Below are 13,240 nucleotides of genomic sequence, written 5' to 3'. Positions count from 1 at the left end.
CTTTATCAACATGAATTTCTGCATTGGCTCATACCACTGAAGTAAAACAATTCCAGACTGTAAAGCTCCACAGAGGTATTTATGTCCCGTGTAAGGGTTTCTGACTGGAAAGAGCAACAAAAAACAGACACATTTAGAACATGGAATACTTTATCTGAAAGTATAATTAGGTTGACCAAAAGCAACAACTAAGCTATACTCAACCAAAAGTTAAAAAGGCAGTAATCATATGAGGGAAAAACATGGAATGTGATCTGACACAACACTAAAACATAGATGGAACAACAAACTAGATGAAGTGATCACTTATCTGACAAATATCAATTACTGTCTCTGTTAAGTAGAAGGACAAGAGTGGGCAAATAAATACAATTCTTTTTATTTTGTCTTTTTTACCCTTTGTTACTTTTTTTTTTCCATTTATGTACTTGGTACAGGATCTCAATAGGTAGCTGGGACTCATAGTGATCCTCCTGTTTTCAGCCCTCCCCAGTGCTGGGGTTACAGGTGTGCACCACCATACCCAGACTGGGTCACCAGCTCAGCATGCCTGGGGTTGGGCTGGGGACTGAACCCTGGTCCCTGTGGTTGCCAAACCAGGGGCTTAGTACACCGAGCTATCTCACTGGCCCTCTTTGTTGCTTTATCTTAATTTTATTTTTATTAGTACATGTTTGCAGTACATAATCATCAAATTCTTTAGGAGGAAATGGTACTTCTTTTTTTTAATCCCCTTCCATCTCTTGGTCTTCTTCCCATTTGCAATGGATCTATTTCCCCAATTCCATTGTCTATCTTTTATTTTGCTCTTTATATATTTTGGGTTCCTCATGTAAAAGAAACCATGTGATATTTATTTTATTTATTTATTTATTTATTTATTTATTTATTTATTTATTTATTTATTTTTGTGGTACTGGGGATTGAACTCAGACCCTGTGCTTGCCAGGCAAGCACTTATTCTACTGAGCTATCTCCCCAGCCCCATGTGATATTTAAAACCTGTATCTGACTTAGTTCACTAAACATTACAGTCTCAAGATACATCCATTTTCCTACCAATATTTCAAGTTTGTGCTTCTTTAAGGTAGACTAGCAATCCATTTTATCCATTCACCTGTTAATGGACATATAAGTCATTTCCAGTATTCAGCTATCATGAATTGTCATGCTATAAACATGGGTATGCATGTATCACTATAATATTATGTCTTTAACTCTGGGGAAGATAATAGCTGGGTGAAATGGAATTTCTAGTTTTAGTTTTTTGAGGAATGTCTGCACTGATTTCTATAATGGTTGTAGTAATTATACTCCTATCAACAACGTAGGGTTCCTTTTTCCCCTGCAGTCTCACTGGCATCTATCATTTTCTAATTTCTTGATGATGGTTATTCCTTCTGGAGTCAGATGGAATTTCAGTGTTGCTTTAATCTGCATTTCTGATGGTCAGCAATGTTGAACACTTCTTGTGTTTATTGGCCATTTGTGCTTCTTCTGAGAAGTGTCTATTTCAGTTGCCCATTTTTGATTGAATCTTTTGAGGGGTCAATTTAAAATTATAAACATTGACTCCTTACTGCCTTTAATATGCTAGATTTTTAGACACAGAAAGTTTTAATAAGAATAATGCTTTGAATACTAAAACAGCTAAGCTATATAAAACCTGAAAAGCTGTTTCTAAGTAAACTGACTAAAAATAAATTCCTACAAGATCTAAGACCTTTGTGCAGGCCCTGGAACTGGGTGCAGTGTTACACGCCTGTAATCCCAGCACATGGGAGGCTGAGATAAGAAGATTGCTGTGAGTTCAAGACCAGCCTGAGGGCTACAAAAGTGAGCACAAGGCCAGTCCTAACTGTAGTGAGACCCTGCCTCAAAAAAGATCTAGGGATCAGGGATCAGTGAAATTCATTTTTGCCACAGAAGTTTTCACTTGTCTACTTAAGGTAGGACAAAATAATTCATCATATATGTATTTTTTTTATCTTGTTGGAACTTCAAATAATGACTCCTATCAAAAACAATATCTTTCCTCAATTTGACTTCTTTGAACAATAGCATACTAATTATCAGAGCAGCTATTTGCAGTAAGTTCTATAGTAGCACTAATCACTTTATATCTTTAGACTGTAAGCTTGCAGGCCTTTTTTGTAGTCAAAGATCTTAGGAACCTGGTAACAGGAATAAATGTGATTTGCACTAGGAAGATGCTCACAAAATGTGCTTTTTTAAAAAAATATTTATTTATTTATTTATTTTGTGTGTGTGTGATCAGCTCAGCCCACCAGGGGGCGGGGCTGGCTGGCATGTGGTGCTGGGGGATTGAACCGCGGACTCTGCTTTGCTTAGCTTAGCTTGTTCTAAGTAGGTGCTTTAGACCACTGAGCCATCTCACCAGCCAAAATGTGCTTTCATAGTTATGGACTGCAAGTATTTACATCAGCACATGGCAGGGTGGTTTGATAAGAATACATTATCTCATGACACCATAGCTGCCTTATTTATGTAAGTGCAATAATAAAATTGCCTAAGTATCAAGAGACATGCCTGTAAATAAAGCACATTTACTGGTTAAACATTTTTATTCTAGAGAGTATGCACTATGCTTCTTAACTATTGTGTATTGTGAAGTTAACTTATCAAACAAAAAATAATTTAGAGTCTAAGAACTCAAGACCCCAGACACAGATCTGCTGCTAGGTTCTATTACTTACGACATAACCAGTGTTAGAGTTGTTTAAAGGTTGAGACAATTAGGTAGTAAAGAATTTATTATTTCCTCTACTCTTGAGGAGTAATTGCTAAGCCTTTGAAAAGTCCAAGCTTTAGAGGAGTGTCTGTCTGCAAAGCTCAGGTTACTGGACAACCTAACAATATGATGTGGAGTGGGACGGCAACGCTAGACAGTTCTAGTGTGAGGGCTGGTTATGCCAGAAAGACCAACATGGGGATGCAGAGTGGGCACTTTGGGCCACATAGTTAGTATCAGCTAATTTGTGGAGGGGATGGATACTGAGCATCAATCACACCTTCAGAATGGAGCCCCAATAAAAACTGGGCATGATGAACTCAAAGCAGTTCCGTTTCCTGCCCAAGGAAAGGACAACAGATGCCCTCTGCTTGGTCCTTTTCCTGAGTGCTGCCCTATCTTTTTCCTTTGGCTGACTTCTTCGTCTGCTTTGGCAGTGCTGGAGATGGGACCCAGGGCCCTGTGCATGCTTAGGCTCCTGCTGAACTACAACTTCAACCCATATGGCTGAATGTAATCTGTACCCTTTCTCTGCAAGAAACTATACCTGCTTTCCGTGAACTCTGTGAGTCCTTCTAGGGGTTCTGTGAATCTGAGAGTGCTTTTGGGAACCTCTTAAAGTATCAGAAGTGGGGCTGTCTTGTCTGGACTGTTCTACTTCAGAGCTGGTTAAGATCTTCTAATAATTCTCATAAAGAACTAGCAAACCCAAGCATAGTAACACACACATAAAATCCTAAAATACTCTATAAAGGCTGAATTGAAGGCTAGTCTGGGCATTCAGCAAGGCTTCTCTAAAAATAAACAATACAAATGACTGAGGATGAGGGCTCAGAGGTTGGGTGTTTGCTCAGCATGCACATGGCCTTGGCTTTAATCCCCAAAAATGAATCAAAAAAGAGACCAGCAATGGGCTGGGACTGCAGTTCAGTGGTACAGCACTTGTCTAGCATGCATAAGGTCCTGGGCTCAATTTCTGGCAGTAGTGTAAAAGAACAGACAACAAACTAGCAGTAATTGATAGACCTCAGGGACTATGGTTAACAAACAGTAGGAGCGGGCCATGGTGGTACATGCTGGTAATCCCAGCACTCATGGGGCAGGGACAGGAGGATTGCTGGGAGTCTGAGGCCTGGGCTACACAGTAAACTCAAGTCTGTCCTAAATTACATAGTGAGATCCTGTCTCTCTCACACAAATGAACAAACAAACAAGAAACAGTAGGAATGCTAGGCTCTGCAAACCCACAAAGACTACTATCCCCATGCAATTCTATCACATTTCTCTGTAAATTGTGTTCACTATCACTACATCTCCTTATTTTTTAAATTTATTTTTTACTACAACTCTTGAAAAACCCCCTTCTGTCCTATTTTATTCTTTAAGACACTTCAAATAATTTTGAAGCTGTTAAAAAGTTCTAATCATTCAGTTTGCAAAATAGTACTTACCTATGCAACATTTGTGGCACCCTTTTGTATCAGGAATCTTTGTTGTCAAAGCAAACTTTCTGAAAACATAAAACAATATAAAAGTTCTTCATCGCTGTGGTAGCCATACAATGACTTGCATTGTACCAGACAGGAAGGAGCTTTTATTTTTCCTTCTATTTTTCCTTTTTTCCTTCCTTCCTATTGTGGCAGGCTCAGCCCACTGTGGGGGTGGGGCTGGTGCAGCATGTGGTGCTGGGTATCCAACTGCAGTCTTGTGCTTTGCCTGAGCTTGCCTAAGCAGGTACTTTAGACCACTGAGCTATCTCCCTGGACCCAGAAGGGAGCTTTTAAAAAACTCTCTTGGCCTTTGAGCACAGACTGTCTGGTTTTAGGGCTGACGGAGGGCCTGAGAACATGAGAACATGGCTCCAGGTCATTCTTGTGGGCGGTCCAGTGCAGGAAGCGCTGCTCTTGTGCATCCTCCATGGATGCACCTTAGTAGCTTTGAGAATTGGACAAAGGAAGTTTTCTCTGGGTAAGGAACACTGGTTGTTTCAAAAGTTAACACTAATTCCCCCCACTCCTAGAAGAATACAATGGCATCTTGTACCTTGGCAGTATGCGGTCTGGAAACCTATGAGTTTGAATATGGGCAGCTAATCCTGGTTTTTTGGCTTGTTCAAACAAAGCAATAAGATTATGAGAGTAGAGTTGAAAAGTTTTTCCTATAAAAGAGAAACATGTTATTTCACTTATTATTTAGAGAAATAAAATTTTCAAGTAAAAGAAAACATACTTACCTTCTAAAATAAGGAGACCAGTCATGTTCAAAGGCCAAGTAAAACAGAAAACATACAAAGACAAAACAAAAAATTCAGTTAATACTATGTTGAAAATAAAAAACTTTAAAAAAATTCACAAACTAAGTATATTCTGACACATAGTGATCTAAGCAGAATGTAAATCTTCAGGGTGAAAACATAGAAAAATTGTTTAAACTGATATACAAAAGAACTAATCTATAGGGGGGGCCTGGCCCTAGCTCAGTCCTTTAAGTGGCGGCCTCAGGTTGCTGGAGTTCGAACCTCACAACTGTCCCGCTGGCCAAAAGTGCCCTGAAGGCATTCGAGGAAGAAAGAACTAATCTATAGGCTAACTTTTTCCTGCTTTCCCATGGGTATTTTATAAATATGTAAGATGTACCCTGCCTGCATAGTGTTTTAAGCTTATTTATTGCAGGGTCTCACCATGCAACACTATTTGAATATCATCAAAGATCTGTAAGCATCTTGTACAGTATTAGGAGAATAAAATAGTCCATGAAAATATAAAAGACTGGCAACACTATGATTCGTGCTGTCTTTTTTTTTGGGGGGGGGGCTGGCTCAACCTACCCTGGGGGCGGGGCTAGCACAGCATGTGGTGCTAGGGACTGAACCGAGGTCCCTGCACTTGCTTAAGCTTGCCTAAGCAGGCACTTCAGTCTTCTGAGCTATCTTGCTGACCCCTTTAAGCTTATTTTGCAAACAACCATGACTAACAATAAAAGGAAATTAGAGAAAAGTAATTTTATGTGTGTAACACTCAGAATTTTTTTTTTTTTTTTTTTTTTTTTGCGGAACCAGGGATTGAACTCAGGCCCTTGAGCTTGCCAGGGAAGCGCTTATTCTACTGAGCCATCTCCCTGGCCCTCAGAATTGTTAAACAGAATTAGTTTCCTTTTTTTTTTTTTTTCTTTTTTTTAGAGGAGCATTTTTCAGAAAGCTTTTTTTTTCTTTTTTCTTTTGGTACCAGGGATTGAACTCAGGACCTCATGCTTGCCAGGGAAGCATTTATTCCACTGAGCTATCTCTGCCCTTTTTTTAAAAAAGAAGTAATATTACTGACTACATAAAATTTAAAAGATTTGGGAAAAGCATAATAAAATCAACGAGATTATATACTTTTGATGCCAGCTTTTTTAAAAGTAACATGCTCTTCAATTTTGTGCTGCCAAAGCAAACACAATAATATACTCTTTAAAAAACTGTGGATTAGCCAAATATACAGTTTAAGAATATCTATGATGGAACAATAATAGTTTTGCACTCTATATTAGAATCACTAAGCCTCTAGTCACTTAAACCTAAAATATAAGAAAATACTGTTTGATAAATAAGGAAAAAAAATCCAAATTATTACCCCACCTATTCATTGATAACTAGAACCAAAGAGAAAAATAAAATCACCCAAAGTAGAATCGGTTGCTCTGGATCACCTTGCTTAGCAGACTTTAAAGCATCAGTCCCACGCTGTGGTCCAGAACAATGTGAATGCCACCATCACACATCTGTCTAAGGCCTCACAGTTTACTAAGCACTTTGGATTAATTTCATTTAACTCTTAAAACAACCTCATGAGAGTTATTATCCACCATCCTCATTTGACAAGTATGAAAACAGAAGCTAGGAAGATGGGAATTGAAGTTAATACTCAGTGGAGGGTGGGAAGGACAGAAATGTAGAGGTGGACAAGGAGGCTAAGGCTGAGTGGGAGGGAGGGGTGTCAGGATGCTCACTACACGCCCCCTCAGGTGTACAGCTGCTAGGAGCACTGCGGAAAAAAAGTGCAAGTCTCAAAGTTACTAAATGTTAGCTATCTAGAATTACAAATACATGTATATTTTAAAGAATACACTAAAATGACAACTTTCTCTGTGGTTTCTCATCATGAAATGCATACCTGATAATGACATTAAAGTATTATTGATAACATATAGCCAAGTACACTTCCGTGGAAACAACTAAGGAAAAAGAAGAAGAAAATTAAGCTGGGTAGTTTTCATACTCTTACCCCTTTACCTCCAAATTCCAACATTCTAAAACAGTACTTTTAGGGACAGAGCTCAAGTGATAAGAGTGCAGGAGGCCCTGGGTACTCCAGACCACACAAAACTAAACAAATAAAATAGCATTACCCCCCCCCCAATAGCATTATCAAACAACTACTTTGTCTTTTAGTAAATTACCAAAACCTTAGGGAAAAATTTTTTTCCACATGAACATGTAAAGATATCATGTTATCCTTTTAGATATTTATAATGAAAATAAAAATGGGTTCATACAAATTGACTTCATTTTGATATTTGTATTATTTCATTTGTCCCAACTACTTTTTTGAGTTAAAATGCCTCATTACCTGTTCCATAGTTGCCTCATGTAGTTCATTGAGGTTCAATGTGTAAATACCATCTTCAGTTCCAAAAATAATGTACTGATCTAAAACAGTTCATAAATTGCCAACATTTACTACCATTTTCCAAAGTTGTTTGCTAAAATAATAGTTTTCTATTGTAATGATACTAAAAGTTAGACAGCCACCCAAAGTAAAATTATTTTCTAAAATTCATGCTGCATTACTTCTTTCACCAACACCTTTCCTTTTTTTTGTATTTTAGGGAAGGGTCTACAGGGTGTTCAGGGTCTCACTACTAGATCAGACTTGTAGTGATCCGCCTATTTACAGCCTCCCAAGAGCTGGGATTACAGGCGTGTGCCACCATGCCCAGTCTCAATTGCCATCTCAGCCTGTCCTAGGAGTGGGCGGCACAGCAAGCCTGGGGATCGAACCCCCAGCCCCTGCTTGCAGGGGCTTTAATCCGCTGAGCTATCTGGCCGCCCTACCTTTCTTGTTTATAAAAAGTAGACATATTCTGGTAGGGTAGCCCAGGGTTTACTTTACTATATAACTCTCTACATGGACACAATCTTTGTTCTAGTATTTTTATGGTAATGAATTTTGTACTCAAAATACAAAAGATACCTCAAGGGGCAGGGGAGATGGCTGTGGAATAAGCGCTTCTCTGGCAAGCACAAGGGCCTGAGTTCAATCCCCGGTTCCACAAAAAAAACCACACCAAACCAATCCCCAAGTACTCTTGAACAGGGAAATTACACACTAGATGTAAGTCATAAGCTAGCACAGCGCGTCCGCTAGGGCTCAGACCCTGCTTTTCAGCTGCTGCTCTCACTGAGCAGAGCGAACATGGGCCAAGACTGCTTCCAGCTTGGGGCTCGGGGGCAGGGCAAGTACAAGATGAGCCCTGACATCTGCTGTGCTTGAAAAAGAATTTAGACATTTAAAAGAAAAGGACACAGCAGCTTCTACTGATCCTATGAATTGCCATCCAAGCCAAAACTTCTGAGATAATTTAAGTCTAAAAGTAACAACAGATCACATCTCACTGAATAAAATATCAATTCATAAATCCAAACTGCTTAAATTCAGTATGCACTCATGAATTCAATGCTCTACTAGAAAAATGAAGTGAGGACTAGAAATATTGTGAAAGTAAAATTTAAATATGGATTTTGGATTAAAAAGCCAGAATTATAGTAAGCGCTGCACACTAGGCTACATTCCCAGTCCTTTTTAGTTTTCACATTGAGACAAGATTTCATTGAATTGCCCAGGCAGGCTTAACTGAAAGTTCCCTCTTGTCTCAGCCTCACAGCAGCTGTGATGACGGCACGTACCACAGTGCCCAGCCCAAGCGATGCATTTCGTTTTAGCACTGGACATTGACTCCAAGGCCTCCGCCACGAGCTACCCCAGCCTACTCATACATTCTGAGACAGGGTCTTGCTGAGCTGCTAAGTTGCCCAGGCTCAAACTTGTGATCCTGCCATCTTCGCTTCCCATTGAGCTGGGTTATGGGCAGCGGACAATTCCTGATACTAGGAAACAGACACTTAAGTAGAAGAACATGATGAGAGCACATAAAAAAGTTCATATGAACAGAGAAAATGGTCAAATATGGTAAAATAGAAATAACTGATGATTTTTTTTTCATTGTTCACTTAGAGGTCACAGGTTTTTATTTTTTTATATCCTTTATTTTTTTATTATTTTTACAAATTTATTTTCCATAATTTTATTGCGAAACAAATAGCAATGAGACAGTTTCAAATCAAATTGTTAAGACAGTTTCAGTAAGTAACACACTGCATACATTCTTCCTAGTGGTTAATTGCTGTACAAGATGGGGACATGATAACCTATTTACAAACACCATTAGAACAAATCCCTCTATTCGTTAAGAGAATGTAACTATGTATCTATCCTGACCACTTTGAATACACAGATACAAAATGGGCAGTGGACAATTCCTGACACTAGGAAACAGACACTTAAGTAGAAGAACATGATGAGAGCACATAAAAAAGTTCATATGAACCGAGAAAATATTTTATCCCCCTTTTTTTGTTAAGTCCCATTATTTGAATATTATAGGTGTGTAAACTCAGCAAAATATTCCAAAAGAGCCCAGTAGCCCATAATAGTATTGGGTCTTCCGCTTGACTGCCAATGTCAGAAATTGTTGACCTGAGTCCCCCACAGCTCAACATAACAGCATGGCTTTACTTCTTATATTTCGTTTTTTATACTTTTCTGCTGGATGGTTAAGACCAAGGTAAAGCAGGATCTATGTAACAGGAGTCGTAGCTTTTGGGTCCGATAAGGTCAGTGAAATCCCCTCAGGATTTATCCTGAGATCCTTAACTGATTATTTTGAGTATGAGTTTCTTGTACTTCTCTGTAAATTTGAATATATCAAATAAAAAATTTCAAAAGAAAAACATTTACTTAGAATCAAAATTTTTATTTTATATTTTCTAACAGTGGCATTTAAAGTGGGCTATTTTATAATCTGTTTTCATCACTATGTTGAAACAGAAACATTCTTGAGCTCTTCTACTACCTACTTATGTTTGCTAATTGTCAATCAGGTAGGTTCTTTCTTATTTTTTAAAAAACTAACTAATTAACTAATTAATTAATTTGTGTGTGTGTGTGTGTGTGTGTGTGGCCAGCTCAGCCCACCAGGGGGCGGGGCTGGCTGACATGTGGTGCTGGGGGATTGAACCGTGGTCCCTATGTTTTGCTAAGTTTGTTCTAAGTAGGTGCTTTAGACCACTGAGCCATCTCACCAGCTCCGAAGTAGGTTCTTTCTTGCAACTAGGTAAATATTAAGGATTTTTATGTCACACATGAGTACCATGGAAACCAGAGACATTATGCCTATTTTCCAAGTCACACTAATGATAAGGTGTGAATTCAAACCCAGACTGATTTTGAATTTTTGCCTCTACTTATTATGCTTCCTCACTTTAAAAATATAAGCTAAAATTTAGTATTCTGAATCTTTTGAGACTTACAACAAATGTGTCACAGAATAAAGAATTCTTGAATACTCTTAACACAGATTCCACAAATGCCGAGCATTCACTACTGCTTGATCCTTCTGTCTCCCCACTACACACTTTGTTTTCTGAACTGTCTGAGATAAGTCAAAAGCATGAAGTACCTTTCATTCCTAAATATTTCAATGGACACTTATTTTAGTTATTTATTTTTTTGGTGGAACCGGGGATTGAACTCAGGCCCTTGCACTTGCCAGGGAAGCGCTTATTCCACTGAGCCATCTCCCCAGCCGGACACTTATTTTATTTTTTAAGTTTTTTTTTTTTTTTTTCTTTTTCAGTATCAGGGATTGAACTCAGGACCCTGTGCTTGCCAGGCAGGTGCTTATTCCCCTGAGCTACCTCCCTGGCCCTGGACACTTATTTTTTAAATCTTATATAACCACAGGCCATTAACACTGATACAGTATTATTTCACCTACAGACTTTATGAATATTATAAATTATCTCAGCAGTATCCTCTAATTATAAGTACAGTTCCAAATCAAGGATGCAATCATTTGTGATGTCTCTTTAGCTTTTTTTACTCACAAAAATTCTTATATATCTTAAATTTTATTACATTTAAGCCAAAACCTTGTATCATTTAATGTCCAAGTTTCTATTTTTAAAATAAACCATCTCAGTTTACTAACTACAGAGATCTTGGAGCTCCCGTGGCGCAATCGCTTAGCGCATAGTACTTATACTATAGAGATCTTTCCCCACAATAAATACTTTACTGCATACAATATTTAGAAATTTTACCTTTTGTATCAGGATGTATCCAAGAAGTTGCACAATTGATCTTCAAGGGGCAGCCATCGAAAACTTTTGAAAAACATGCTCCCATCTTCATTACAAACAAATATAGACTTATTTGATTAGATAATTTTAAGCATTTTTATGAAACTTGTTATGAAATGTCAAATTAATTTGTATGTTTGTAGTTTCATCTCAAAACAAAATACATATTTAACATAATGTAATCTCTTCTACAAAGAAAATCTATTTTCTTTTTGTATTCTGTTCTTTCAGATTAAAAGTATAAAATTTACCGGCCGGGGAGATGGCTCAGTGGAATAAGCACTTCTCTGGCAAGCACAAGGACCTGAGTTCAATCCCCGGTTCCGCAAAAAAAAAAAAAAAAAAGCAAAGCCTGGCTGGGGGCCTGGCCCTAGCTCAGGCCTTTAAGTGGCTGCTTCCACAAAGCTGTCAGCCTCAGGTTGCTGGAGTTTGAACCTCACAACTCTCTCGCTGGCCAAAAGTGCCCTGAAGGCATTCAAGGAACAAAAAAAAAAAAATCCTTAAAAGTATAAAATTTACCAAAGATCTACATATGTCCATGATATATCATAAATATTCTAAGTTATTACTTTAGGATTAACAACTAATCCTAAAACAAGGTTAAAATGGTAAAACAATGGTTGCTTATATTAAGTGACATTAGGGCACTAATGGCAACACAGACATAACAAGACAAAAGAGCTGATAACTTCTATTACATATTAAACTTTTAATGAATCAAAAAGTGAAATTTATAAAGTACTCCACTGACATGGGTGGTTGAACCACATCAGAGACAGATTCCCCAGAGACAAGGCCAGAGAACAAATGTTCAGTTTTCCATTTCACTGTACCCAGTCCAATGTGAAAATGGCTCCAAGGGGGGAAAGAGAAAAGGGTAATGTACTTTTAACATCATCATGTTAGCTATACTGACTGTTCTGAGGCTAATCTGAGAACCTGGACTGCCAATACTTATAAAAGTGAAATGCTCTCAAAAATCTAAACAATTCATTCAAATGAGAGTATATGATTTGATACATACTTTTATACTTTATAATATCCTTCCATTTAAAGGTTCAATATACTGATAACAAAAGTAGTTTTGCTCTTTACACAGATAAAAAAATGGCATATGGATTACAGAAAAATATTCCTTACCAGGACTTTTGGGGTGGGTGGAAGACCATTGATGGCTGGTTTCTGTAGGAAAAAAAAAAAAGAAAATTTAAATGCTGTAAGACACTTCCCAAGTCTAAAAAAAAGTTGCTATTTAGAAATTCAGTTTTTCAAGTCAACAACTTCTGATACTGCCAGTCATGCAGATAACCCACTACTATTACAGACTACTGGACTATATTGGATTACTTTGCTGAATTCATGCACCTTCAATATATGAATGGCAATGGAATACCCATCTCTGACCAATGTAAACAAGAAAGGTGGATATAAATGAACGACCATTTTGCAGTGAAAAAAAATATGTATCTGTATATACAAAACAGCACAGACATACAGCTTAGTTCAATGAGAAGAAAATTGGAACTAAGAGTGTTTAAGATATCATGTCTACGTCTTGTACTATGAATACTACAAAAACAATATGCAATGTATTAATTATTGTAACTGTCCTGCTAACCTGCTTTGAAACTGTCTCACTGCTATTTCTTCCTCAATAAAATTAACATAGAAATTCAGTTGTTGTTTTTTTTTAATTTAAGAGACGAGGCAATGCTATGTAGGCCCAACTCCAGAGCTCAAGTGATCCTCTGCTTCAGCCTCTGGAGTACCAGGGTCAACAGGCATGCACCACCACACCCAGCGCTAGTATTTCAATTCTTAAAAACACCATTCCCCTTCCATGACATTAAATACAGTAATAGCTACAACTCACTACCGAATGCCTGTTGTACCTACAGGGAAGTCTCTCTTGTCCTTTTTCCGTGGCAACTGTGGTGCCTGTGCTGATCCTTCTGTATTTTCATTAATTAGTTTTGAGATACCATCACCATTTCCCATAGAGGAAGTCTCAGCTACAAGACCACAAC

The 13,240-nt window shown here is 37.9% G+C and overlaps 1 protein-coding gene across 1 annotated transcript in view; it reads right to left on the bottom strand.

Moving 5' to 3' along the window:
- Positions 1–13,240, bottom strand: part of Map4k5 (mitogen-activated protein kinase kinase kinase kinase 5) — a 120,204-nt gene that overhangs the window by 17,200 nt on the left and 89,764 nt on the right. The window contains exons 18-26 of the mRNA XM_023723751.1: positions 13,110–13,207; positions 12,354–12,395; positions 11,175–11,259; positions 7,363–7,442; positions 6,907–6,967; positions 4,986–4,988; positions 4,796–4,910; positions 4,204–4,262; positions 3–104 (exon numbers count right to left, since the gene is read on the bottom strand). Coding sequence (XP_023579519.1) covers positions 3–104; positions 4,204–4,262; positions 4,796–4,910; positions 4,986–4,988; positions 6,907–6,967; positions 7,363–7,442; positions 11,175–11,259; positions 12,354–12,395; positions 13,110–13,207 — 645 coding nt within the window. The remainder of the gene's footprint in view (positions 1–2; positions 105–4,203; positions 4,263–4,795; positions 4,911–4,985; positions 4,989–6,906; positions 6,968–7,362; positions 7,443–11,174; positions 11,260–12,353; positions 12,396–13,109; positions 13,208–13,240) is intronic.

This window comes from Octodon degus, unplaced genomic scaffold (genome assembly GCF_000260255.1).
Source record: "Octodon degus isolate 3935 unplaced genomic scaffold, OctDeg1.0 scaffold00102, whole genome shotgun sequence".
Lineage (NCBI taxonomy): Eukaryota > Metazoa > Chordata > Mammalia > Rodentia > Octodontidae > Octodon > Octodon degus.
Note: the sequence above shows the minus strand (reverse complement) of the source record. Positions and strands in the feature narration are given on the sequence as shown.